This window comes from Solenopsis invicta, chromosome 16 (genome assembly GCF_016802725.1).
Source record: "Solenopsis invicta isolate M01_SB chromosome 16, UNIL_Sinv_3.0, whole genome shotgun sequence".
NCBI lineage: Eukaryota > Metazoa > Arthropoda > Insecta > Hymenoptera > Formicidae > Solenopsis > Solenopsis invicta.
Window position 1 is genome coordinate 6,563,311 of NC_052679.1, and position 27,658 is coordinate 6,590,968.

The window sequence follows — 27,658 nt, forward strand, 5'->3', positions numbered from 1 at the left end:
TCATTTTATCTCGTTAATTTTATTTTACTATAAATGGCATGTTATTTCATAATTCGTCGCATATTATACGATAATTAACATCACTGTTAACTATTTTGTAATGACAGACTTTCACAGCATCATTGTTTCGTAACTACGACGTTTCTGTTGATCACGCTAATCGATTCGTAATAGAATGATTCAATTTACATAAACGTTAGACGAGATCAGATTTTTAGGATACTATGTTTTAAAAAAACTTATATAAAATATTAAGCTAGTCAGTTCTTTTGTTCGGCACTGTACATATATTTGTTCAAAGTCTGTAACGCGATTTGTAGAAAAAAAAAGTATCACTTGTCGATCACTTTGTAGGCACGAAGTGGTTTATAATTTAATCGTCTTTAGTCGGTCATGGATCCATAAGATTCAGCGCGGATGCCCGGAGATTTAATTGATACTCTCCAAAGAGCATAGCCGCTAACCATCTATACTCCTCGTCTTTGGACGTGCCTGCCAAAATATTTCCGAAAAATGGGCTGTCCTTACATCTGAAAAATAATTAAATCGTACTACCAATGATATAACATTTATAAATGTATTTCTCAAACGTATTAATTTCTTAAATTGCAATTTAAACGAAACAAACTCATTGTTATATGTATCTATTGACGGAAATTGGTAATACAGTTTTACCTCGTCGGTTTCTTGTTCTTTGTGATAAACGTGATGGACCAACTGTGAAAGAAAGCGCATATCCAGTGAGTATTTTTTTAAAGAGCTCTATTAAAATCGTAATATGTTTAACTTTGTGTTATATTTACCCCATCTGTGGATTGCGTTTAGGCTCGTGTCCCAAGTACCAAATGATATCTTCGATCTTCCACTCGTGAAGTTTCACGGAGCACACCTTGTCCTTGTAACAAAAGAGCTTCGCCTGACTGAACTCGAAGAGGTAAGTCTTGAGGTTTTTCGTCCTGGTGTCCGCAAATTTAAGCTCACCGGAGATCGTCATAGGCGGCTTTACCTACACAAAGGGGGAATAGAGAGTGAGACAGAGAGTGGGAGAAGAAACGCAATTAATTTCAATGAGATCATATCCTGTTTTCGCAACGCAGCGCGGGCCGCGTCTTTCTCTTCGCCTCTGGAATCACGCAATTTAATTCGCATAAAATTTTTCCCGCGCCCCTTGTACGGCCTTGAACCCGCCATTATAAATTTAAATCGTGAGAAGCTGTAGGATAATCTTTGCGTGCGCATGGAAGCTGTATAAATTTCTCCGCGATACATGAAGAACTTTGTGTGAATTTCATTTGCTTTGTCCTTAGTATACCCACCAGAGGCACGATGTCCTTGTACAAGCGGTCTTTCCTGAGGATGAGAGTGTTATCCTTCCTATCATCCGAGTCCCAGTATCCCCATCTCGCCACCGTTTCCAAGACACGTTCACTGTGATGCAACGGCCGTTCTAGCGCACCGGACAGAGTATATTCTTCTAAGCACAGCTCATGAGACGGTAAGTTGGTTTTTTCGGCGAGTTCTCGACACACGTCAAACGCGGTCTTCTGAGGCCCAATCTAATCGATTAATTGATTAAAATTAATTAAATGTCACATTATATCGTAGCTGAATTTTAAGCGGAACGACAAATTGTCTTGATAACCGTCTTTGCGGTTTTGTGCTCCGTAAAGAATATTGCGCGATACAGAATTGTTATATCGGTGAGGCCGGAGAATTAGAATAGATCCTTACGGTGACGTTGACGCACTCTCCATTTGGCGACAGGATGTTTATCCAGATCTTGAGGTCTCCCGAAGGCGCACCTCGCAGTCCGTTGTTGGACACGTGGTGCTTTTCCAGAATCTCCAGCATCTTCGCTTCCTTGGCCAGGTCAGCTGAAGACAATTGATAAAGTTTCGGATACAGTTTGATGAGATCACCAACGACCTTGGTCTCCGACCGATTCCACTCCTCGGCGCTGTTCTCGCCGGCATGCATCAGAGTCGGGCCCCAGACCGCCGAAAGATTTTCGACGGTCATCAGATTCCTGGCGCTCTGTTGACTGAGACCATGGAGATGCGCCAGAATCCGGCGAAGCGTCGCCGACGTTATGGGATTCAGGGTGGATAATAATTTCCGATAAGTCGCCACCCTATTTTCCTCGCTAGTCGATTCTGTAAAAAGAGAAACGAATCTTGTTTTTACAACTTTATTTTTTTTTTCAAAATTATTTTTTGTCGATTGATGTCTTAGAAGTCTTCACCGTATTTATCTTGTATAGATCTTATATTATTTATTTTACATGAATCGTTTACCTGAGGCGAGGCAAAATCGGTCGTGTATAGCGGGAGGGAATAATGGATCCGGTAAATCCCGAAGAAATCTTCTAAGAACCGTAGCGACATCGTGCTCCGTGTACACATTCCGCGTTATTTGCGTGGCCCATGCATCTCGTCTGAAAGCCTCTAATAGCTTTACTACGGCACTGCTCGACCCGCTACGACGATAAATACCTTCTGTCATCATGCCTGAAAGATAAGATTTTGTGAGATATTGAATAATGTGATATCACTTACAGACGCGTATGACGCAATCAGAATAATTCTCTAGAGAAATTCAATTATTAGGATATTTCGCTAATATTATTAATTCTAATGATAGCGATAAGGCGAATTTGAATTTTATATTACACGGGATGTCTTATAATTGTGTTCGACAATGTCTCCATAACTGGTAATCATTAATTAATTTATTAACCAATTATTATCGATTTTTTCAAAAATTTGAATATAAGAAAGACATAATGGAATTCTCCACATAAAAAATCAAGTTTGGAATGTGAAAAGTATTTTCTTCTTTTTTCATCTTTTTTGAAAAAAAAAATTGATCATTAAAATTGAGAAATTAATGATCAACAGTTGTGGGACATTGTCGAACACATGTATGTATGATCCAACGGAATTATTTTCGTTCGAGATACGAGACGATGACTCATTAATCACCATGAGCGTAGATGAAGTTGACACATTTGTCCAAGATGACGGGCACATTGTCCTGCGTAATCTGCTGTTGGTCTAAAGCAGGGCCGCAGTTTGTAGCCGCTTGATAAAGCGCGTGTCGCCAAGCGGTAGCTTCATGGGATCCTGATGTAGCGATATGCAAGGCGCCGCTACCCCCAGCGTCCACAACCACCACTGGAACAGTTCCACATCCGGCAATCGGTCCTTCTTGATCTCGCAACACTGCAATGTCACAATGTTGTAATTTTAATGAACAGTGATATGATAATGACAGAATCTCTTATTATGTGGCATTTAAATTTTAACAAGGATCCATTATCAATTACTTTTAAATGAGAATGTTTTTTTTTCAACAGAGTTGGCTAGAAAATAATTGATTAAGATATTAAGAGTTAAATAGTTAATAATTTTTAACTTTATCTAGTCAATTTCAAATCAGTTAACCAGTTATTTTTAAAATGAACTTATTAACATTTTTCTAAATTAACAATTTTTCTTTTAAACGCCATTATGTTTATCTGTACGTAATTCTTACAACTATTATTAGTTTTTATAATTAGTTTACATTATTATTGTAAGCATTGTAAAAGAATAATTATTTTCATATAATTCAACTTTTAACTAAGTTTTTTTTTCTGTGCAACTTAACGTAATTAAATTTTCTAAGCCATTAACTTTGATTTAAAGAAATATTAACTTACCCAACTCTTTTTTTGAACAATATTATTATTGGTTAATATCAACGTAATATTAATGATTAAAATAATGAATTAGGACACACGTCTACAAATATGACTAAGATGCGTTACATTTTTAATTGAGTAACTCGTATGTCGTGAGTCACTGATAAGACAACAACCGAATTCGTTTATTATTGTAATTAGGTCATGTCTTTCGCGTTTCAGCCGCAAGATTAATTACGATAATTTCAGGTCACGATAATTTCAATGATCAATCAAGTGTGATTGAGGCTGCGGCAATTCAGTTGATATTGATTACGCATGAATGAGAGCTAATAAAGATATAATAAGAATAAATTGATTTAACAATAATACGTAATTTATTAAAATATTTTCTTTATCAGTTTATATATTACGTCTATTTTTAATTAATTTCATATTTTTATGTTACACTGGCCGTGTTCCAATAATCACTGCCAGTATTATATCTACAATTAACGTTACATATACTATAGATTTTCACTACTAGCGGTGGATATTGGAATACAGCCACAGTGAGAATTAAGCGTTATATTTATAATTTGAATTATAATTTTTCAAATTTATAGTTGCAACTTACCAATGCAGCGCGCTTTTCGCAGATCCACCTGTTCAAAATTTACGGGAAAAGATTCCAAGGATTTCGTGTAAATCAGTGTTCTTTGTTGCAAGAGAAGCCAAGCCGGAAACCATGTACCTGTTACACTTTCCTAAAGGAATGCACAAGATACATCATAATCGTGTGAAGAAAAAGATATATTTTATATTCATTTAATTTCGTCGATAACGAAAGAAACTGAGCGAATCACAGTGACAGTGAAACGCGAAATATTCAGGACATTGGCGAAACCGCAGAAGAGGAATTTGCATGTCAAAGCATGTGGGTTTCCGCTTTCGCAAACGCAAACGCTTTATTATAGCAGCGAGCATTTGAGATTTTGTGAGATATTGTGCTAATAATGGTCAAGTAAATGTTTCATCACAAATTACTTTGAAATAATTCTTAAATAATTTCTTATTTGTTACTTATTTAATTAAAAAGCATTCTAATACATTAACGAAGAAATATTATATTATCAAGTTTAACGTACCTTAAAATACGACTGAGGTAGGCTTGAAAATTTATTATATTACATTAATGAAGTAAATTTATTATAAAATTGTGGCACATATAACAAATATCAAAGATTAATCATCAACTCTCAGTAGTTAATAGAACTTTTCGCATATTCAGTTTGTATTAATTATTATTTTATTAATTTATTACTTTTCTGTTCAAAGACACTGATTTTATTACATTGCTTTCTTTTTATATATACCTTTAAGTAAGCCCAACCTGCTCTGGTGAATTCGGCGGTGTACTTTGTGGGGAAGATCGGCGTGGTCGCCTCAAGGATCCTCTGGGCCCAGATTCGTCTCTCTGCGACACCTTTCGCGTAGAAAATGTGCACACTTGGTCTGCCCGCGCCGCTAATCGCTATGCAATGCACCGTCTCACCGTCCATGGTCCTACACACATTTTAAAATTATCTTCATCATGTAATCGCGAGCGACCGACTGATGAGCTAGCTACATACGATGTACCAATCGTATGATGAGTCAAAGGGAAGTAAAGATACGTAGCGTTAAATACAGATTAGACACGTTGACATATAAAGGTCAAGAAAACTACGCATTTACGACGATCATGCTGCTGCACCAGAAGTTGACGAATACTTAGAAAAAGGTTGGTGGAAGAATTGCATTTACGTGTAATAGATTATAATTGCGATATACATTATACAATTATATATTATTTTATTTCACTTTTCAATCTGTGTAATAATTAAATTATATATTATATATAATAAATAATTTAATTATCGTTCAGATTACGTTCGAGAAACGTTCTTCTCTCGTGAGATCCTTTTCTTCTCGTTTAACAAAGAGGACCTTGAGACCTCTCTCGCAGAGTGAGGAGACAGAAAGAGAGAATGCACTGTAAGCCCTGGGGGAACGTCTACCCAGCGTTAACACTTGGAGTTTGGATCAATGTAAATATATGCCGAGTGAGTCACGTTATTATTGGAACAATGATAAGCTACTGAATTTGAATCGAGATTTTATTCTCTAATATTTATAGCTGAGAGCAAAAAAGCAAGTTATCTTAATTATCCTTTATAAGAAATTTTGCTGTTAACACATTTCTATTCTAATAAATCAGATAAAAGTTCTTTAGAATAATCATTCAATTGAAGAAAAAATTTTGTGGAAAAATTTGCGAAAAAATGCTTAAAATCGTTGCAATTATTCTGCAATATATGTTGGATTTACGTAGTAAAATAACACACTTACTTAACATCCTGAAGCAGATGAATACTGTGTACTGTCTCTAATTCCACGACCTCTTTCAGCGTAGACGTGCTCTTGTCAGCGTAGAATGATAATTTCCGATCAAGCAACACTGCCGCTCTCAACACGAGGTCCTTGGCCCTCTCGATACCCATTCCAGGCCTTCACAGGAAATATAATTTCTAATTAATATTTCTAATTAATATTCCTAATTAATATTCCAATCAATGCGGTTGCTCAATTTAAACGAAAGCTTAAACGTTGAATCTTTGAAATCTTGCTCTCATATTTTTAATTATTTTTAATATGTTTCTTTTAACCCGTTGTGGTTATACCTCCAAAAAATAACGTAATGGTTACACTGGGTCCAGTTGACCCGACGCAAAAAAACAGTTGCCATTTGCGTTCCTTTTGATGAATCGACTCAAATCCTTTACGAAAATGAAGTTTAAGACTTCTTCTTCGTAATCAAATCGTTTATGTATCCTTTATTAAATTTTTTAATATTGAAACGACACGAGCAAAAAAAATTTCGAAAAATGCCATTTTGTACTAAAAAATTCCTGAAAATTCTAATTTTTGAGTAAAATCAAAGTTATTACCGGGGTTCTACTCCAGAAGTAGTATACTTTTAAGGAAAAAATAGTATTATATCGAGCTTTTCAAAAAGTATATTTATTTTGAAGATTGAAGTTGGTAATTGTAATGAAAATCACGAAATGACATAAATCAATGTTGAAGCAGTAAAATAATGTGAAGAAATTTTTTTTGTGTCAAAAACTATATATATATAACTATATATGGCCTTGAGTCATTTAGACCCAGTGTAACCACAACGGGTTAAATTCTGCTAAAATATTTTTAATAACTTTTAATGACATAATTTTTTTAAATCAAAAGTTTCATTGAATTGTTAGAAAGACATTAACCAATGATCTCTCTGATCTCAATGATCTCTTGATTTACTAGCTTTGTAAAAAAAGACTCGTGAAATAGATTTCACGTGTAATTTCACATTGTCTCTTACCTATACACTATTCCTCTGTGTGTGACCGGATTGTGCGGAACATTCACCTTCGGCCTCTCCATTTGTAGCGACCTCGAACCGGACTCACCGATGTGCTCGCGATTCCTGGATAATAGTTTACTACCACTCTTAACAAAACTGATCACATTAGGCTTGATGGCGTTCACTGTAGATTCCGATCGCAGTTTCTTCAACTTTTGTATCACGCTCACTTTGCGATGGTCCTCGGTATGCCTCGATGTCAACGACGGACTAGTAACACTTTCCTCGCCGTTATTGGCAAGTGTCTTTGTTGTCGTTGTCACAGTCGCACTTGCATTTGGTTGAGGAAGCGCAGGAGCCTTCGCGGAAGGTTTTCTGGGAGGAACCGCGGGCTGCTTTTTCGTCACCAAGTGCGCCAGCTTCGGCAGGAGAGGTGGATTTTTACCCGAGGTTTGGATCCTATCGGGTTGTTCCACACCTTCCGCCACGTCATACTCATTCTTAGGAAGGGAATCAAATCTCTTGGGTGGCTCTGGAGGTGTCAAATTGATGCCAGGATGCACCAAGTCTTCGTCCTCCTGCTCCTCCTCGGCGCTCTCGCGAAATTCCAGCGTGCTGTCGGCGCTATTGGGCGAATCGTTGGTAGCCAACAAGGTTTCCAGCAGCATCAGATCGTTATTCTCGTAATTGCTGTAGACGTTCTCGTTCTCGGACGTCCTCGCAAACGGATCAAACTCGAAGAGTACAGACTTGCTGCTCTGCACTCTAGCGTCCGAGAGAATCGTTATCGGTTGTTGCCGACTACTATCGACTTTCGGCGGCGACAGATTCTCGTAGAGAGAATTTTGGATGGAAGCTTGGCTTTCGAAGGACGCGCAAGAGGTTCGATCTATCGGCGAGATTTTCTTCTCGAAGGATTTTTCCAAGCTTCCCTCTTCTACACTGGATATCCTGTCCACTTCATCGACGTTCTCAGCAACTTTCGTGCTTGGTGTGGCGTCGTAAAAGGTCCAAGAGTCCGATCTCGACAGCCTCTTCGCCGAGATTTCAGACTTGTCTTGCGATAGACTCACATTAACGTCGGACAAGTTTAGACTTTGGTCGGAGTCACTAGTCTGTTTAAAGAAGGTTTGCTTACTGATCAAACGAGACAATCCTTATTTGTACAAGCATCTTAATTTTTTCAACGTTTAAAGGCAAAAACGATTCAATATCGAATAATATCGAAAATAACGTTAGAATAACAATAGTAATATTTTATTGCAGAGTCACGAGAGAAGAGAGTGAGGCGATACATATAGGACGACACTTTACCTGATTTCGCGCAAAGTTGAGGACGTTGAAGTCAGGGAAGTCTCGTTCGATCTTGTCGGACACAGTAGAACTGAGTGTGTCGTATCGGCCGCTGCTTCCTGATGTGACGGACTGCAACTCGTCGTAGATAGATTCGTCCGGAAGCGGGGGTGGCGGATACACCGGAGGTGGCGGACTGTGCTTGCCGCCGGTGGATAGATCCTCCTCGTTCTTCATGCTCTTCAGATTGCCGCTCAGAGGACTATAAAACGAGATGCTGCTGAAGATGTTGTCGGCCGGCATGGACACGCATCTGTCCTCCTCGACCGGATCTTTGATCTTTTTCTGGACGCCGCCCTGGCCGACCACGTCGTCCTGATTCAAAGACGACAGCCGCCGAGTCAACAGATTCTTCACCGACTTCTCCAATCGAATGCTAGCGTTCCGCGTGCTAGAGATAACGGCGCGTCCTTTCACTGTCATCTTCTCCGAGAGCTCGTCCTTCAGTTGGCGCGAGCTCGTACTGAGGCTGCGGAAGAACTCGTGGTTGCTACGTGGAGTACTCTCGTTGGTGATACTGCCGCTTGATCTTAAGTCGTCGCTCTTCTCAGACTGGCTGGATTCACTGGTCGGACTACTGGAATGAGTCGACGGCGAGGTGGTCGTCGGCAAGAGTCTTCGGGGCGCCGGTATCGGTTTGCTTTCTGTTACTACCGATCGCGGCTTTGGTATCGGTTTTACCTCCATCGTGGAGATTGATCCCTTTCACAGCGCAATAATTCTATAGGCAGTCTCCAATGTCAATCCATTGAAACAAATAACGAACCCTCTGACTTTTCGCTGTTCAAATTGATGTGATCTAAAACCGACAATTTTTTTTTGCAATTTATCACCTAAGTATATTTAAAGAAATGTGGTAATAGTTAGGTTCAATAGTCCAGTCGTTAGCACTAAAAGCGAGTAATTTTAACAGATTATTATGGTACTTTTTACATTTTTTAATTTCTGCTTTTCTTATCAGGAACTTTAGTTCTTTAAGAGACTAGACGCTTTCTAGAGCTTCTCAAATGAAACGTGTGTTTTCTTATGACCGCTATTAATCGCTTCGCGCCCATTATTCGTTTTCAGGAGTAATCAAATTGTTATTTCTCCGCACCGAGCGCGTGACAAAACAAACGAGCGACACAAACGGAAAGGAAATTATGAATTGTACCAGGGTGAGTCATCGTTCCGAAAGCCGATACCGACGCCCATAGTTTCCGGCTATTCCAACTGACCAGCGAGTGAGTATCACATCCATTGTTCCACATCTGTACTTTAATTTTGCGCCAGACATCGGCCATTATCGCATCTTGCGCTCATCACCTTCAGTTACACTTCAAATGAATTATACGCTTACGCGAAAAATACAACAATCGTATTCTCCAAATAATTTGAATTAGTGAAATCTAAAATACTATAGTTTTATGCGATCTTGTTATATGTACTATTTATTTACTTTTTCTGTCTCTCTTTGAAATACGAATGGAGTGAAAACTTTCTTTTTCGTAATATTTATTTTAAGGACAGAAGAAAGAAAAAGATTGCAGAGGAAGATGCAGAGAAACGCAGTTGAAAGGAATTTATTATTGTAAAGAAGCGGTATCCGACGCGCTTGTTCCAAAGAAAATCATGATTCACGATTAACTCACACGTTCATCAGATCTATCAACTTTTCGTGCCGCTCGTTAGGTCTACGGTATAAACGATAAGCTCCTTATCTTCTAACAGGTTGAAGCTTCTTTGAGATAAGGAAATAATTTCAAACAGAGCAGTATTGAAGCAATGGACGGTCGATTAAAGTAACGAGCTCTAATGATGACCCGATAATATCCGAAATACCAATAAATCGATAATTTTCCAAGCATCAAGGAAACTTTTATTCAACAACCGGTTACGCTGCATCGTAGAACGCAGTTATTGTGACAATTTAGGTGGGTAATTAATTATATGATTACACAAAATTACATTTGTATGATACATGCCGGTCTATTTGAGACAGCGCGTTATGAAACACCTAGAAATAAGTATCACATTGATGTATAATTAATAGTGCGTCATATGGGCAGCACAATGGGGCTCGCGAACGCCTCACCGACAGTTCGCGCACATTGCCATTAATTATTATCACGTCAAAAACACCTGTTTGCTTTCAAAACAGACGTTCGCTTTCGCGCTTCGCCGAAGAAGTTTGCGACGTCTACGCTTTTCGTGTGCGTGTACGAATTCACGGAGTTAGCTTGACAGAATAAAAATAAGAATTGCAGATTCTTTGGGTAATGTACGTCTTGTGATAGCGTATTGTACGGTTAAAATAAATATTAAATATACGATTGCAGTATTTCTTTTTCTTTTTCTTTTTTTTTCAGAACGGTGCACAATCGTCTTTGCGGAATCAGCGTGGAAATTACGAATCCGCTGTTTGCCCGTTAGCGACATAGGTCAAAAACCTACCTCGTCGCCGTGGTAACGGTTGTCCCTTCATCCGGCTCTTCCGTTTCTCGACTCACTGCTCCCGTTTACTTGTAGATAGTCTATTATTTAAAATCACAGCATGTTATTTCTTTTTTTTTTTTTTTTAACAAGAATCTTTAACAAGAGAAACGGCTAGGGATCCATGATCTATTTCCCAATCATTCATCTGTATTCCGCCCACGACGTGGGTTCACTATTCCTTTTCATTAGCACGTGACTCATTATTCGTGCACTCACTCGCGCACATAAGTACACACATTATTTGCAAGTTTTCCCGTTTGTGTCTTATGCGAATTCCGCGTATTAGCGCAAATGAATCATGGAAAGTGCGATAAAATTAGAAACTTTTTATGAATTTTATAAAAACGAATCTCTTTTTCTAAAATAGAATGCGCATGATATTTAATGTCAGTTATTATTTTTATGTAATGTACATTCGCCGTTTTTTTTTTTTTTTTTAATATGAATTTTAATTTCAGCGGAAAAGGGAGTTTTCACGAGAAACAAGAGCCCAGTACGCGCTAGCCGAGAGCATTCATGAGTTAAAGAGACACTTTGCGCGCGCGGCAACAAGCGGAGAAAGACGCGCGCGCGTGCTCCAGCGCGCGCACACATAAGCACAGCATGAGCGGACCGTTGATTTCACAGTTTGTGAGCGCAAGCCGTCTCCTTTCTCCTCGTGGAGCGCGACATCGTCGAAGTATATTTTTAGGATGCTCGAGCCTCGGGACGCTAAATTGCGTTTTACGCTGGGGCCCGGGTCTGATTTTCACGTAGAACTGCCGAAGTTTGCGTCCGTGAAGATAAAAAAAAAACGACGTGAAAAACGATAAGATAAAAGAGCAGCTGAGCGACGGCGTCGTCATCCACTCGACGGCACAGCTCGTGCCTATGCACTGACGCGACTCCACTCTTCGTAGCCTCCGTCACCTATTCTCGGCGGTGGGAAGGAATCGGAGAAGGGGAGCAGGCCAACGCCATCGTGGGCACCAATTGCAACGGTTACCAATGCAACTGCACGTGGAATGTGTTATTCGCTTTGTAGACAAACTGTTTACAAAGTCGTACAATGTAGAAAACAAAAATTTACTAATTATTAAAATAGACATAGAAGGTCCCATTCAGTCTTGGATGTAGTCTTGGAACCCCAAATTGAGAATTATACAAAACAATTAGATTTCTTTTTGACGACAGCCTTCGTTAGTTAAAGTGCCTTCGAAAGTTTTGATGCATTAGTTCACGTGATCAAGTATTTAATTTAGTTTCACTGTCCATAATCTCAAATTGTCTTATTTATTTTACTAATAACGTTAATACAATTTACAGATCCAGTGTCGCGAATTACCTCAACTTTAATTAAAGGAAAAAGAAATAGCAACCGTCACGCGAAATATATGGAAATTCAATAGAACAAGGAGAGTGGACAAGGAGAGATATTGTTCTACGAAGAATATTTTAATGAAACCTTTATTAAGATTTTTATCATGCCAAAGACAAATGACGACTTTGGCTATACAAACAGGTAAACGTTTCCCCGGCGAGAGTCCTCCATGCAGGTGCAAACTGCACAACGTATCGCTACAGAACTTTAAAAAATACAACGAAATTGATATCAGAACAGAATATAAAGAAAATACTAATTTATATATACGCTTAAGTTAAATAATATTTTACTTATAAAAATATAAGTTCTATTCTTTAAATGGCAATTTATTTTGTGCACGATTACACGAGCACCACTGTCACTTTGCTTACGATGTTCCGTTAGTTGATTTTACTAAATTAACTTGTTTAAAAAAATTTTGTAATACTTGAACGAAGCATCATCAGTTGCACCTGCACTGTCGAGCGACTTGCGCGGGTATATCTACTATCTTAAATCACAATGGTGACGACAAGTTTAACTATTTATTCGTTAATTAGTTCCTTAAGATTGATCGTTACAGATAAGCAGATACGCACGCATGCACGCACACACGTTCCAGCAGTCGTATACGTAAAAACGCGTGATGAAACGATTCGATGATTGCCGATGGTCCCTTGGGAAGATTTAATGATGCGATACAATGTTGCATCACAGACTTAAAAACTATTAGCAATTCGCAAAATAGTTGATGAATATGGAGCACGTAACAGATAAGTTTCCATTAACTTTAACGATAAAAATTACATCTGCTACAATAGTTGAAAAAGAGAAATCAAAAAGATTAGACTGAAATAAGAATAAATGGAGAGAAAATTAACATAATTTTAGAAAAACAAAAAATTAAAGACATTTACTGGAAAGCTGTACTTTTGGGAACAACACGCGACGATTTCCAAGATCATCGGCATTCACTATCGTGAATCACACGAGGAAATTATATTCCCGCGGAGCGACTCGCTTTTTATATATTATATAATTCCCCTTACCGTCATAAGATTAATTTACCGCGATCGATTCGAGTCGCGCAAACCCGTAAAGAGTACCTACGTTTTCGGCGTGGCGCCAAATGCTTAGGCCATAAAATCGTAAAAAAATATTCAAGCGCGAGTTCGTAGGCGAACATTTGGTGTGAAGTGCCTCTGATTTTCTTGCCTTCTTTTTTTTCCGAGGGTTCGAGGCAAAAATTGGAACGCGCGTTTACTTTCGTATACTTTGCAGAAAAGAGTGAGATCGCTCGCGGTCTATCAAATTGGAATCGCGAGTGCGTGCGTTGCGTAGCGGCTGCGCAGTTATTATTTTTTTTTTTTTCGTGTTTATAAAGAGGAACGATCGACGGAATATCTACTATTATGTTGGAACACAGAGAGACAATCGTTAAACAATGCGACCAGCCCTCAACCGATAACGCAATTTTGCGCAAAATTTTTATGACGGAAATCAACAGGCGTGTAACATCGTTTCTACATTTATACATACAATTTTGACTGCCTATAGAGGATCAAATTACATCATCCTAATTATTTTCAATTAATTGAGCAGTGTCATGCTTAGTTCCTCGCTTATTTTTTATAATGTGAGACATTTGGTCCATGTACAACGAAATATTTTTTGTAATATAACATACTGTTGCATTCTTAATTGACAGAGAGGTAAACAAACGAATTTTGCGAAACTTATCGAGTAAGGGCTGAGATAAACGATTCAATCTCCTCTCTTTGCTTTTATCCAAATTAATAATAGCTTTTTGACACCCCGTACCAATCTATTTTGCAAATAAAAAAATATTCCGATTTCTGCTAGAAATTCTAATTATCTTGATAAATATACTTGTGGAGAAAAGAATAACAAATTTTTACGTTGTCAAACTCGCGAAATATGGCTTTCAACTCTGTAATACGAATATTACAGATTATTACAGTCTTAGCGCAGGCGAAGCGTTCAAATGAAAAATGAAAAATTGACATTATGTATATTGTAATAAGATGATTTTAATAATTAATCCGGTCACGTGGCGACGGATACGAGGCATCGTGAATCTGCCATGTAATTCGATATCGTCGAACTACAATAATAGTTCTTCGAAATCGTTTACGACTGCAACATGTGATTCGAGAGCATAGGATAAAGAGACAGAGAGAGAGAAAGAGAGAGAGATAAAGACAATGACATAGAAAGTTTAAGAGATTAATCCGAGGAAAAATTCTTTAGGCACACTCACACACATACATGTACATTTATATAATTATATATTTGTGTGTATATATTATGCGTAGAGCGCAAGAGTCTTTAAATTTTTTGGCAAGCAAAACGCAGCTTCGCACTTTTATTCGAATTCCAGCGGGAGTCAGCAAGGGTGACGTAATTTGTTCATTTTTAATTCTTTACGCTTGAGACGGGTAAAGTCAAAGTTAATTAATGTGTAGATAAAAACACATTATCAGGACACAAGACAAATTAATATAAATATAATCCAGGAAAAATTTAGAATAATACAAATACACTTTATAAGATATTTTTTTTCTTGGCTTAAATAATTATTAATCTTATTATTCGTTTATTACAGAGTATCGTTTGTACTCTCGGTTATCTCAGAAACTTAACAATAAGATTTGACACAAAGAGCAATGATGGTTAAAAAGGAATGAATCAGCGCAAAGAATTAATCTATAAAAATTACACATCTCTCTCTAGTTTCGTATTAATTTCGATCAGATTTCGACAACGTCGATTCTCTAATCGTTTTGTACTCGCTCAGCCGATCAATATCTTGCAGAAAGAATGTCGTAGTGCGAATATTCAGATCACCCTCGTAACGTCACCATCGTTCAGTATTACGGACTCTTAAAATTGCTTATCTCTCTTTGTTCTTCGTACGTTTTTCGCGCAGTGTTAGTTAATTATAATGTAATCGTTATGTCGTAATTTAATAGCAAATATATTATCACATTTAGATTGTATTAATTTTTAAGACGACCGGCCGGACGTTCCTCGACGAATTTTTCGTCGCCCCGCAACTTTCGTATTGAATAAGAAAGCCTATTAATGCCCAAACATTTTATGCTTCAGTGTCGTCTAATTTTTTCTACAACCGAAATAATGCGATAAATTATAATCAGTCACAAATACAAATAAAAATCCTGCCAAGTTCCGCGTTCGGAATGCTTCACTTTCTACAATTGTCACCAATTCCGAGTAAGCACATTGTCATCAATATCTTTGCATTGAAACACTTGACCTATTCTTTATCCTCGCAACGCCGATAAGATCTCGCGATGACGTAACAAATAACTGAGTTGCTTTTGTTTCGCAGATTCCAGGAATGAGCACTTAAGAGAGCAGTTCAATTCGTATTTAAAAGAGCGCGAACGACAACACTCGTCGCAGCCACGTCCGTCCGGTATGTTAGATTTAAATCTAAGAAACATTAATATAGAATATATTATCGTGTAGTTTATATAAGGTATACGTTAAGACACTTACTGCTACAGCAAAAATTCAACAGTTAAAAGATTGTAACAACTAGTTCACGCTCGCAACGAACGCAGAAGCGGACGATCAGACTGAAATCCCTGCGTACGCGAAACTTGATCTTGAGATCTCCTAGAAGAGGAAAAAGAACTTATAAAAGACAAAATTTCTAAAATATATTGTAAAACTTTGAAATTGTATTTCTACTTAATTAAAGAATCATGCCTCTGTTATACTTATCGAAAATACTTTGTGTACTTAATTGTACCTCGAGTTTTGAGTCAAAAAGTATCTTTTCTCTTTCTTCAGTCAGTAAATTAAACGAAGGCCAAAGATTCAGTTTGGTACGTAAGAAGTACGAGTCGCGTGATTTTCTGTAAGCGAAAAAGTCTGATCGCCCGTTTCACATCCGAAGCGGCTTACATCCCTCGCGTATCCCCCTTCCGTAGAACATCGTTCATCCCCTTATAATCGGGGGTCACTTTGGCACGCACTTTATTTTTTTTTTTTTTTGTTCGTAACGTCGGCACGGCGCCGCTGCTTATCAGTTATGAGCTCGTAATTATAATAACGCGAATAAATCTCGGTAGCACCTGAGACTGATCGCTCGGACGATACGTTAAAATGAGGTGTTCTCGTTAGGCGCGCACGCTCATCGGGAAAACTAACGTTCTCTCGCGAACTACGAGAAACTCGTGCCGCAAAACCGCGTGTGTCAACCGCGCGAAATATCTCGCGCGTCGATTTCGCAAATCCCTCGTCGTCGGAACTTTTATCTCTATTACATATATAGATTCCTCGCGACAGTTTTCCTGACGTACGACGTATACGGAACGCTTAGTTCAAGTTGTGCTATTACTTTTGACCAAAATAAAAAAATAAACAATTACTCCAAGTAAATACTAACGGCGGACGGAGCCAGTCACGCTAATTGCGGACGTGTAATTAACAAGAAACCTCCTTCGTGACGGATACGTAAACCGTGCGCGTCGCGATGAACTATTTCGTGATACAAATATTCTGAATGTGCTAATGCGCGCTCGGCGTATCATCGAAACGACTTGTAGATAGTGCGCGGAAGAAATGGAAAAAGTATAAGTCGTCCCCTTCAGCAGTCAAGGTAGCGCTTTGTGTAAAATCATGCATATAAAAAGTCGCATTGAGAAACCCGTTGCATCGTGCAGTGCCGCACCACCGTAAATGCGTTTTACGAATACAAAATATTCCGACATATATGTATCAAAGGCAAAATAGCACGTACACCAGCATGTATAACTCATGATTTTCGTTCGGCATGGTCGAGTGAATTATGCGCACACCCGGTATATGTTAAACCATGTTCTGCTTTCAGATGAACGGGCCTACATCGTTATATAATCCGGAATAAACGTTTTTCTTTTTTCCTCTTTTTTTTTTACCAACTTCCACGCATAATCGTAATTATCTTGACTACTATAGTCATCCGTATACCTAAAAGATAAAATATAATTTAATATTTAATATATATATATAATTATGTAATATAATTAATTAAAATCTAAATCACATTCGCTCGTAATTGTGGCTTATTTCAAAATTTATGCTACTTGGCACGGAATGAACTATGATTACTCGCGATACTTTTAGCGAAGATAATACCGGTAATGATAACGCATGATAATGAGCTGAAAGAATTCAGTTGCAAAATGACTAGGTGACAACGAATAATAAATTCAACTTGGAAAAAAAAAGACTTGCTTAACGTGCGGCAAATGCGTTCAAATATGAAGCGTTAAAATGTGCCGGGGGAGTGAAACCTTACGCCGTGCAGCTTCGACTTCGCATATCATCGTATACCTTGTAGTTTAGCATAGTATTGTATAGTAATGGCTATAGCGTCTATATAGTGAAACGATATTCTCTCTCCGCGAGAATGTCATTCTCGAGAGACGACGAATCATCGTGGCGTATGTGTCGTCTTCTCGTGCCACTTGACGTGAGACGCCGTTAAGAATCGTTTACCGACTACAACGTATTTGTATGATAGATTAAAAATTGACACATATTTCCGTTATACAATCGATCTTGTTTGCCTTCTCCCCCTCACACGAGCAAGCGATCGGGGATCGGGTTTTGGATCCTAAAGAGAGAAACGTACTCAAAACATATGTATCGATAGCGAATAAACGCGTCCAACGAGCTTAAATTTTGCAGAAGATAACAATAGTGCTTTTTTTTTTAGAAAAAAGTGCTATATGTCGTATAAAGCGAGTTTTATAATTTAAATATGATGTACATGATTAAAGATGATTTTATAATTTAAAGACGAGTACAAAGATGTAGCGGTTCTATGAAGATGTCTCGAACGTCATCGTCTGCAAAATAAAACGTGTTAGACTTCATCAGACGTTACGCGATACACTGTCTATCTGTCGTTATAATACTTGCGTAATCATAATCGTACTTGCATTATTTAGTCCGTAATAGTACGAATGGAAACGATAGCGATAACTCAGGTAACGATAACAATATGATTCGTGTTAACAAGTACTTAACAATTACACTTATAGCGTGGCAATTCATGCAGCGCGAGCGAACTATATACTAGACACGTAACGTTAAAACGAATCTTCATAAAATAGCACCTTTCCATCCCGGCCGGGGTCCTCGCGACATCGTCGTGCCGTGACTCGGTGCTTTTATTGATCTCATTAACCGTTGGCCTGATTCGATCGAGTCTCCGAGCATCCGCCTCGATATATAGCTAGCGACTATTGCGAGCTCTTGCTCGAATCTGTTCAAGTACTCAAATATATTGATCGTTGTGTTTGCCCATATACGGTACTAAAAATAAAGTTTTCATCTCGGAATTGAATACTAGGTCATGGGATTAAAACGAGCATTGGCAAAATAAGAATCGAGATCAAATCATACTTGAAAAATTCAAATGAGAAGCAAAGAAAAATTTTAAAAAGATTGAAACTAACGATGTAGGCGTCGGTAATTAATTAACGACCAAATAGTTAATGAGAAACAATGAAACGTCACAATTAGCACGAGAATCCCCGGTACAGAGTTGCAGTCTTAAACTTTGCTGAATTGTAATTTCATTTTTTCTTTTTTTTTTTTAGTCACGGCGGTCAGTGCGGGAAGAGCGTAAAAGAGATGGACGTCACGTCGCGCCGTGAATTCGTTTCTACTTTCAGTCTTTCTCCATAGTCCAATCTACGATTCTAGCACCATTTTGCAGCTTTCTCCGTTCATCATCATCGAATGACGCGAACGGACGGTCTACCGATCGTCATTACTTCGTCGAATCGGCTACGTAATGTAACATTTGGACGTTTACATAGCTAATACAAGATCTTGTTAGAATTCAAAGGTTACATTAAATTATCGACATTCGCATGCAATAATCTATACGTTTCCTAATGTCTAAAAAGGGGGAAGTCTTGCCGATGCTGATTTGGGAAACAATCCATTCTCCTCAGATTGACTTTATTTCTCCATTCACGTCGTATTCGTAAATTACTTTAACTCTACTTCTAGCTTACTTCTTAAGTCGTTTTTATCATGAAATTATGAATAGTAAATAGTTACCAATTTTCCTCGAACTTGGATTTAATTTTCACTCGAATGCAATTTTTCTTCGTTTGTCTGCCAAGTTCAGCACTTGTACAAGCCTTCCTGTGAATTCTAATATATCTAGATCGCAGTATTGACAAAATGAGGACGTATAAAGGACAGGCGAGTCCCAGATTTCTTTTTTCGCAGATCTCTCGGGGCCGTTGCTCTTCTCTTCGTTCTTCGTTTTCGCTAGTTGGTCGCGTCCGGATTTGAAGACGGCGAGGATGCCGGGCTCTGTACCAGGTCGACGTCAGTAGTGTCCCTCGAGGAGGCCAACAGCGAGGGGGTTATCAGCATGCCGCGCGGGCTGAAGGTATCGCAATAGAGGTTCTCCTTTTTGTGCACTCGTCGTACGTGACTGCGTAGATTGTCGCGACGTGCGCTTCGGTAGGCGCAGTGTGGGCACAGATGCGGCTTCTCACCCGTGTGCATGCGACGATGCTGTATCAGCTGTAAAAGACACCGAGACATGCCGATGTAACTAATATCGTTAATTCTTAATCTTTGTCTCCATGCATGTATAGGAAAAAAAAAACGATTTTGCTGAAGTATCTAAAAATTTGGTTAATAGATTTGAAAAGAAATTTGTTAGTAATATTTCATTACCTTCTTCAGTTGCACTGTGCGGAAAATACAGATATCACAGCAGAAGTATCGGTCGTCGCGATGCCTTCGCATGTGCCTGTTGAGGTCGACTTCGGACGATCGGTCGGCACCGCAAACGGCGCAGCTCACCCTAGTCTCCGGCGCGGAGCCTCTCGCGTGCGCTCGCAGATGTCTTTGAAATGCCTTCTCGATCGTGCACGCATACGAGCACAGTGAGCATCGATATTCTTCCCTTTCGTACCTGGCAACAAGGTGAAACAGTAGTTGAAAGAATGCGACGATATTAAAAAAAATTTTTTTCTCTTTTATTGCCAATTTATTTTATGTGATTTGTGTGATAAGAATTTTATTATATAATAAGCATAAAAAATTCGGGAAGATCTCTTTTTTGATAGAACACAGATTAGATATAATTAGTTATATAAAATTGTTCGAGTACCTATACCTGACGCGTTGCAAGGCCAGCGAGCGTTTCTTCCCCGTGGGCGTCATCCCCTGGGCTACATGCGCCGCCACGTGGGTCTCCATCTCGCACCTGCTGCTCGTCGTGAAGTCACAGCCCGTGGACGGACACCTCTTGGTCTCCCCAGTCTCCGCGCCGGACAGAGCGGGATGGCAATCGGCTATGTGCTTCCTTAGGGCCGGTCTCGTCGGTGCCACTACGTCGCAAGAGCCGCACGAGTAGCCGCGATGAACGCTGCTCACGTTCGGACTGCTGCCTCTCGATCTTAAACCACGTGAAATTATCGTGATGAACACTGATATAATAATGATGATGCAGCGTCGCGATTTTAAAGCAAATTTTATGAACTTGAGTTTTATGAAATTGAGTCTTTCTAGAGAAAACGAACTCTTTAAGAGTAGCCAAGTGTAATCATAACTTGACTATGTTAAACTCTATTAATTCTATGTACTTTTCAGTATAGGATGAATGCTCGCTCTCAGAATCACTATCGGAGGGAATATTGGGAACTTCCGTTGCTTCCAGTGCCGCAGTGGCGGCAGACAGTCTGCCCAGCATCGCTGTGTAAGCACCCAGTACCCAACCGTTGAGAACGGGAGTTCCTTCCTGAATATCAATAGTCAAATATTAATAATATCGACTATATAAAATACGCGGACGAATACATATTATGCTAATACTCATCGATGAATCGGTTTCAGATTCGTAGAATGCCAAGTAATTAAATGCTAATACATTGGGACATGTAGGAAACTATGACGCGGACCGACCTTGTCGAGAGCCAGGCATGACATCGGATCGGGAAGCTTCGCGATTGATAGATTGTTGTTCGCCGATCGATGTGAACTGTTGGTGCTACCAGTATCGCTCTCGTCACCGGCATCTTCGTTGTCGTTACTTTCGTTTGGCACGCAAGTCTGATCGGTACATGTAAAAGACAAGATACCCCAGATTCGTAATTAAAAAAATTTTTTGATGAATTTACAATTAATTGAAAATTAATAAACTTAAATTTCAGATTTCCATACTTTGATCAGAAATTTCACAACTTATAAATTATCTTTATATTAACACTTCTCTCTTTATCTTTGCTCGATAAGAGCTTAATTCAAAGACTTATTAGCTTTAAGCGTCGAAGAATTTATCGGCTTATTTCCATTTCTATCAATGTAGATTAATTAGATTTTAATTTCGATTTTATTTTTTATCTTTCGTTAATTCTTAGAACAAGAAGAAAATAAAGTTAAATCGAGTTTAAAGTTAATTTACATTATTGGAAATGGACATTAATATCGTGTTGGATAACATGATGATCTTACCTGATTTTCGTTTTGATCAGCCTGTTCGATGTTACTTTCGTTGTCGTCGCGCTGCTGAGAATCTTCATCTTCGCCGTTCGTGCTCCTCTCCGCATCCTCGGCGTCTTCGGCGTTGGTGGATGCGACCGAGGCTGGTTTCGTTATCAGCTCCATCGGAACGTAGGGCGGCCCCGCTGCCGTCAACGGCAGCGGCAGCATGTCGGGCCGGTGCAGAGCGCTCAGGGCGAACGCAGCTCTTGGCAGGATCTGCGTCGCGCCGGAAGGCAGAATCGGATGCCTTCGGGCGAGACGCGGGTCACCCCAAAGTTCACCCGCGACGTGAAGACTCCAGATCCCATATTCCATCTGCAACGTACGCCACGATTGTCCGTTGGTGAGATTCGTGAGATCGGTTCGGCGTCTAAATCCGTTTTGCAGCGAGTAAAAAAAATACTCGTACACAAACACATACTCGTTTGCTTTGAATACTCTATGAAAAAAAATCTGCACAAAACGTTTTAGCCAATGTGCACGTAAAACGCTTTCCGATAAAAATATTATGTAGCGAGATCTTTCCTTCGAATCGTACAATCTCCAAAAGTGACATTCGAATACTATTTTTATTCACTACATATTTTTTAACTGTATCGTTTCAGTGGAATCTGAGGGTTTGCGATTAAAATCAGATAAGTCTATCGTTTTTCAAATCTTTTTTTTTTTTTTAATAGATTTTATATAAATTTCACATGAGAAGTAAATTTAAGAAACTTTTTATTTTTTTAAAATTGCCTTAATATTATTAGATTGTCAATGATTATGTGTAGGGGGAATTTTGAGAGAATATAAAACTAGAAATATCTATCCTGAACCTAATAAAAAGAACGAATCGCTTGGAAACAGTACTCCAGCCTCATTATGTTTGTATGGACTGCACGGGTATAAAAAGGGTGAAGGGTAGGGGGCGAGAAGAGAGAGAGATTAGTGGTGGCCCTCGAATCAATACTTACGTGCAATTTTCAAGCGTGCCGAGTATATTTGCTACTTATATATAAAATCATTTATATGTAACTCTTTCTGTCGAGCCCCGCGTGCATTTAATTAAATCGTTAAGGAACACGTTTAAATACGTATCAATCAAGTCTATTTGCAAATAATGCTATGACGCTTACTTTGTTAATATATCTCTTGTACAAACATATAGAAAACTAATAGATGTCTAATCGATGCCGATCCGATTTATTATGTTCGTCCTGGACCATAATTATGTTACATTATACTTTCCCGAGAGAGAGAAAGAGATAGAGAAAGTGTTTGTGCGTGAAGGATTAGAACGAGGCATATTTGAAAAATTCGTCAAGAGAACTCGGGCAACAGAGTATCAGCAACAATTCGATCTCGAGTTACGAGGTCGAACGTTTCTCGGAGCGGAGATAACGATGCGAGAGAAGGTGCCACGCAATGAAAGATTATCTTCCTAAAATTCTATCCTCGAGGAATTCACTTCCCATTCTTAGCAACTCCCTCTAAAAATGTGTGGAATCGGGACGTTCCGTTATCGGAACTTCTCTCGTCCTAAAATATTTCATTTTATTTCTCTTTACGGAATATGCTTTCGCAATGTAGTTTCTACGCGAATTTCTACTGCTCGAGAACCAAAATAGCTCAATGTTCGATCTGTATTTCCTTAAATGTGGAGCTCGCGGATTTACAAGTTCTTACTCGCGCGATCATAAGCCATCTACCTGGCAGAATGAGGGCAAAGATAAAACTTAGAAATATATGTTTGTAATCTAACGTATCAGTCAGAAAATTAATGTGAAACGAAGTACTCGATGTTTCGAAATACTATAGATAGGACATCCTAAGAAAACATTTGTCTCTCTCTCTCTCTTTCTCTCATTTTGATAGGAGGTAAATGGAGCCGGTTCCATCCACGTGTATTCGCCAGAGATTTAGTGAGTGGAACCACTCCTGCAAATCAAATACAGATTCTAGCAGAAAATCGACAATCCACTCTTACGCATTCTGTCCCCATAATTCCGTCCTCGCTAACTGGTCCACTAATTAATTTTGTTCAAAATTAAAATTCTTTTACAGGTACATGTGCAGCAGTTCGAGGATACAGGGTGGTAAGGTGCATGAGCGAATTCCGATTCGTCGATATCGCATTTTTCAAAGTCACTCGACGAACGTGGAAGAAGGTGTCATGAGAGAGAAAGGGAAAGAGAGAGAAATGAGCGAAAAGATCGCGTCTCAAGCGAGAGCAGGAGGGTCGCGCGAAAATGGCAAGAATATCAAGGAGATTCCCCCTTCTCCTTGGAGGAGGTAGGGGGAAGCGCCCCGATGGTGGCCTACCGCAACAATTCGGGCCGATCGTCATTACGCTGGAATCATCCCCCGCCAGTGCTCCCTCTCGTCGCCGCAAGGCCGGGCCGGGCCGATCTCCACCTTACCGATCGAATGAAGGTTCACGCGCGTGGTAGCGGCTCAGCACCGCCCGCCGCCACATCGTTACACACATGACGATTACGATGTTCGGCGACGCTCGAAAAAGACGAGGTGGTGGTGGTGATGGTGGTGGTGACGATAACGGATGCCGGGGGACAACGAAGGTAACGTCGAAGAAAGAACGTGATGTCGCCGCGATCCGCGAGTACCAAAACCGAGAAGAAACGGGCAAACGGGTCCGGATACGTGCCGCTGTAGAGCGAACGAACTCGCGAGATTCCTGACCATTGGACCGACCCTCGTGCATGCATACTTTAGCATAACGTTCTCTATACAATATCCAGAAAGAGGGAAAGAGATACGGGGGACGGGGGGACGAGGAGGAGGAGTACCACCGCCGAGGGGAGAACGTTCCTCCTCATCACCCCCCAGCGGCTTCGCGCTTTCTCTCTCTTTCTCCTTCTCTTTATCTCTCTTTCGCGCGCGCGCGCGTGCCCTCTCCCTCACATCGCGCCGGGGGCCTCAGCAGTCGTCCTACCCCTCGCGCTGACCCCTTGCCCCTCTTCCCCGCCCCCATCGCTGCCGCGAATCGATTTGTTATTGTTTTTGTGTCTGCGGTCGTCGCGGCGGATGGAGTGCGCGGGGTTATATCGAGGGGTGGATGGGCGAATGGTGAGTGGGGTGGGATTGCCGGTGCCGGTGGTGATGATGATGCTGCTGCTGCTGCTGCTGCCACCGCCGCCGTTGCTGCTGCTGTTGCCGCTGCTGCTGCTTCTGATGGTGGTGGTAGTAGTGGTGGTGGTCGCGCTCGAGCTGCGAAGCCTCGGCTTCGGTTTTCGGGCCGGCAGAGAGGCGACCAGGATGAATAAGCTGCTGCTGCCGCCGTTGCCGGGGAAGGGTGGAAAGGGGCGGCGGGAGAGAATCGCAAGGGAACGCAAAGGGAGAAAGAGAGAGAGAGAAAGAGAGACGGAAAAGGGTCGGATACGCGCGATTCCGATCAGCGGCGTAGCCAACGTGGGACAGGAAAAACCGAAAGATCTCCGAAAGAGCTCCACGTGCGGAGCTCCAATTACGCTCGAGACTCCATCATCCCTCAATTGCTTCTCCCCGTAAAACAGTCGCCCAGCTAAGCGACGAGAGACTCTCGTTAGGGGGGTGCGACGTGACTCCTGCGAGGAATCGTAGGCTGACCGCGAAAAAAAGGGCTGAGATCACACGCCATTGGCATAGCCGCTGAAGAGAGCGAGACGGAACGAGAGAGGGTTGAGGATGGAAGCTGGTACAATGAGGAAGAGGAGGAAACGAGCGAGGGCGGGCGCGGAAGAAGGGAGAAAATCCCTCTGAGGGAAAGGGCGAGGGGGAAGGGAGTGGGTGGAGGAAGCGGGATAAGAGGACAGGGTGATCGCGCGAGTTGAATCGAGAGGGAACGAGGAGAATGCTTGCGGGAAGGAGAGGAACGGTGCGGATCGGATTGCGTCCACGGGTTGTATCGAGGGGGGTGGCGACAGAGATAGTTGAACGGTGGAAGAGCAAGAGGGCGACGGGAGGTTGAGGAGGAGAAGGAGGAGGCTAAAGGGAGGGAGTGGGACGACCAGGGGCAGCGGGGGTAAGGGGAGAGACACGTCGGCATCGGCTTGACAGGTGACAACCGATCGGACCACTGACGTCACAGATCACTCGACCGAGCGAACGTGTGCGCGCGCGCGCGCGCACGCACGCAAGCAAGCAACACACGCACAGACACGACTACGCGAATATCCGTGGCTACGCGACGTGGCATGAGGTCGGGAGCCGTGTCTCGCACTCGCGTACACCACTGTGCACCATTGACACACGTCACGTTCGGCACGTCACGCCGCGTGAGCGAGAGCGAGAGAGAGAAAGAAAGAGAGGAGAGGAAAAAAAGGGGGTGATCGCACGTTTTCCAGCGGGGATGACGCGAGGGACAGACGCGACGCGAGGCGAAACGTGTGGAAAGGACCGCCGGAGAGAGATCGCGGACCACGTAATAAGGCGGGAACAGGAGCGCGAGGAACGCCGTTAATGTGGGGACCAAGGAGAGGAGAGCAGAGGAGACGTTTGGATCGCGGGTGACCGCGTGCGATAGTCGAGGATCTTTCGCGTGGCGCGAGTCACCCGCGTTCCGCGACGTAAGACTCTAATTTTTGATATTTACCGGGTGGTTAACGCCGGCCGATGGTCCCCGCGCGCGGCGCCTCTCTATCTGGTTACCATTACACTCGGATGTATGAAATGCGCCACGGGCATACAACCATCCCCCCACAATAGCCCTATTTATGATTGGGCAAAATTGCTTTCCATGCGCAGAATAAAATCTCGCGCGCGGGTCCAGGAAAAATCCGCGGGGCGCCGCGACGGGAGGCCGCGCGCCGCCGCCGCCGCTCTTCGCGGTCGCGGCGCGCGAGTGTCGCCTTTTCCACCGAGCGTGCGAGAGGAAAACGCGGCCCGGGTCGCCGCGCGTCGTACGTTAACGACGACGACGACCCGTCCGCGGCCGCGTGCCGACCCGCGGCGCCTCCTCGTTTTCCCGGCGATTTTTCTCCGCGTTTCCCGCGCAGCCGATAAGCTCGCCGTGAAATTGAACGCGCGGTCCGCCGCAGCCGCGCGCATTCGCGGCGCTGCGACAGCCTTCCGCCTCGACCAATCGCCTTCGGCCCTCTAACCCTGGTAGTTCCGCGAGGCGCCACGTCGCGACGATCGGCCCGACGCGACGATAATAATGGGGTTAAAACAGGTTAAAAATGCGATACATTTCCGTCTTCTAGTTTCACGTAATTCCAGGATTCCGCCTTGACTTATTTGTCTCGTTTTTATTTTTCGATATAGTTTTCCATTTTATCCCGTGGGATTATATCCATGATCGCGTATGTACCTTTTATCACTCGTAATTATTATGCAGCCATTGAATGACGTGTGACATTTGTTCTCATCATCAAAAGTCGAGAAAGAAATGCTATTCCGAGCGAACGATTTTTAATTATTTGTGAAACACATTTAATGATGCGCTGTTTAGGTTAAGTTAGGTTAAATAAATTAAGTAGATATATCTTTACGTTATTCAATGTAAAATTCAAATTTTTAAAATGATTATTACATGTAATACATCTGATATCTCGATTGTATATGTAAAAGATATAATAGAACGTCGAAGCTTAATGGACATTGTGATTGATTGTCCAGGTCAGTTTCGACCGCGGTACGAGCTCCCATCCTTCCCCTCGTCCATCCCTCTCTCGGACGCGGCGCAGCTGTTCGATCCAGCGCCTGTTCCGCCCGCAGTCCTCATCTTCGAACAACTCCAGGTTTCCGAAGTCGTATATCGGCTGATGGTACCTCGATTCATCGTCTTCATCGCATATTACAATTCTGACGGAGAAAACGCACACTGAAAATGTCATTCTCTCTCCTGCTGAGAATTGCTCAAGCGAAACGATTACTCAATTTTTAATTTTCTTCT

General features: G+C 41.2%; 2 protein-coding genes and 1 long non-coding RNA gene across 10 annotated transcripts; 1 reads left to right on the forward strand and 2 right to left on the reverse strand.

The window, feature by feature from the left end:
- LOC105204845 lies at window positions 1-11,064 on the reverse strand. Of its 2 annotated transcripts, none has more exons than XM_011174080.3 (13): window positions 10,845-11,064; window positions 8,373-9,210; window positions 7,077-8,173; window positions 6,053-6,211; window positions 5,038-5,227; window positions 4,299-4,428; window positions 2,982-3,221; window positions 2,295-2,507; window positions 1,732-2,153; window positions 1,317-1,556; window positions 804-1,006; window positions 676-717; window positions 1-530 (listed from the first exon to the last, which is right to left on the reverse strand). In XM_011174080.3, exons 2-13 carry the CDS (start codon window positions 9,096-9,098, stop codon window positions 392-394), a joined length of 3,801 nt encoding a protein of 1,266 aa, XP_011172382.2. In that variant the 5' UTR covers window positions 9,099-9,210; window positions 10,845-11,064; the 3' UTR covers window positions 1-391. The 2 variants fall into 2 exon arrangements, with proteins under 2 accessions (XP_011172382.2, XP_039314502.1); XM_039458568.1 differs by lacking the exon at window positions 10,845-11,064 and adding an exon at window positions 9,565-9,676.
- LOC120359740 lies at window positions 5,226-13,767 on the forward strand. Of its 5 annotated transcripts, none has more exons than XR_005576527.1 (5): window positions 5,226-5,444; window positions 5,589-5,766; window positions 9,480-10,671; window positions 10,760-12,114; window positions 12,192-13,767. It is a non-coding gene; the product is annotated as an uncharacterized LOC120359740 (long non-coding RNA). The 5 variants fall into 5 exon arrangements; XR_005576529.1 differs by having other exon boundaries at window positions 9,480-10,324; window positions 10,444-12,114; XR_005576526.1 differs by having other exon boundaries at window positions 9,480-9,634; window positions 9,916-12,114.
- LOC105204846 (RE1-silencing transcription factor B) lies at window positions 12,319-26,647 on the reverse strand. Of its 3 annotated transcripts, none has more exons than XM_026137267.2 (7): window positions 26,357-26,647; window positions 21,754-22,098; window positions 21,205-21,351; window positions 20,886-21,040; window positions 20,417-20,698; window positions 19,972-20,212; window positions 12,319-19,815 (listed from the first exon to the last, which is right to left on the reverse strand). In XM_026137267.2, exons 2-7 carry the CDS (start codon window positions 22,096-22,098, stop codon window positions 19,555-19,557), a joined length of 1,431 nt encoding a protein of 476 aa, XP_025993052.1. In that variant the 5' UTR covers window positions 26,357-26,647; the 3' UTR covers window positions 12,319-19,554. The 3 variants fall into 3 exon arrangements, with proteins under 3 accessions (XP_025993052.1, XP_025993050.1, XP_025993051.1); XM_026137265.2 differs by having other exon boundaries at window positions 20,411-20,698; window positions 26,357-26,643; XM_026137266.2 differs by lacking the exon at window positions 26,357-26,647 and adding an exon at window positions 24,088-24,461 and having other exon boundaries at window positions 20,411-20,698.
- Between the last annotated feature and the right edge of the window lie 1,011 nt (window positions 26,648-27,658).

Bases quoted from the DNA above. Each gene is read 5' to 3' on its own strand.
- LOC105204845 (XM_011174080.3), bottom strand. From the start codon at position 9,098: ATGGAGGTAAAACCGATACCAAAGCCGCGATCGGTAGTAACAGAAAGC. The intron at 6,212-7,076 runs GTAAGAGACAAT...TTTCCTGTGAAG, and splicing joins CACAGAGGAATAGTGTATAG to GCCTGGAATGGGTATCGAGA. The intron at 2,154-2,294 runs GTAAACGATTCA...CTCTTTTTACAG, and splicing joins CCGATTTTGCCTCGCCTCAG to AATCGACTAGCGAGGAAAAT.
- LOC105204846 (XM_026137265.2), bottom strand. From the start codon at position 22,098: ATGGAATATGGGATCTGGAGTCTTCACGTCGCGGGTGAACTTTGGGGT. The intron at 20,213-20,410 runs GTACTCGAACAA...CCTTGTTGCCAG, and splicing joins TTGCAACGCGTCAGGTATAG to GTACGAAAGGGAAGAATATC. The intron at 19,816-19,971 runs GTAATGAAATAT...TGTCTTTTACAG, and splicing joins GCACAGTGCAACTGAAGAAG to CTGATACAGCATCGTCGCAT.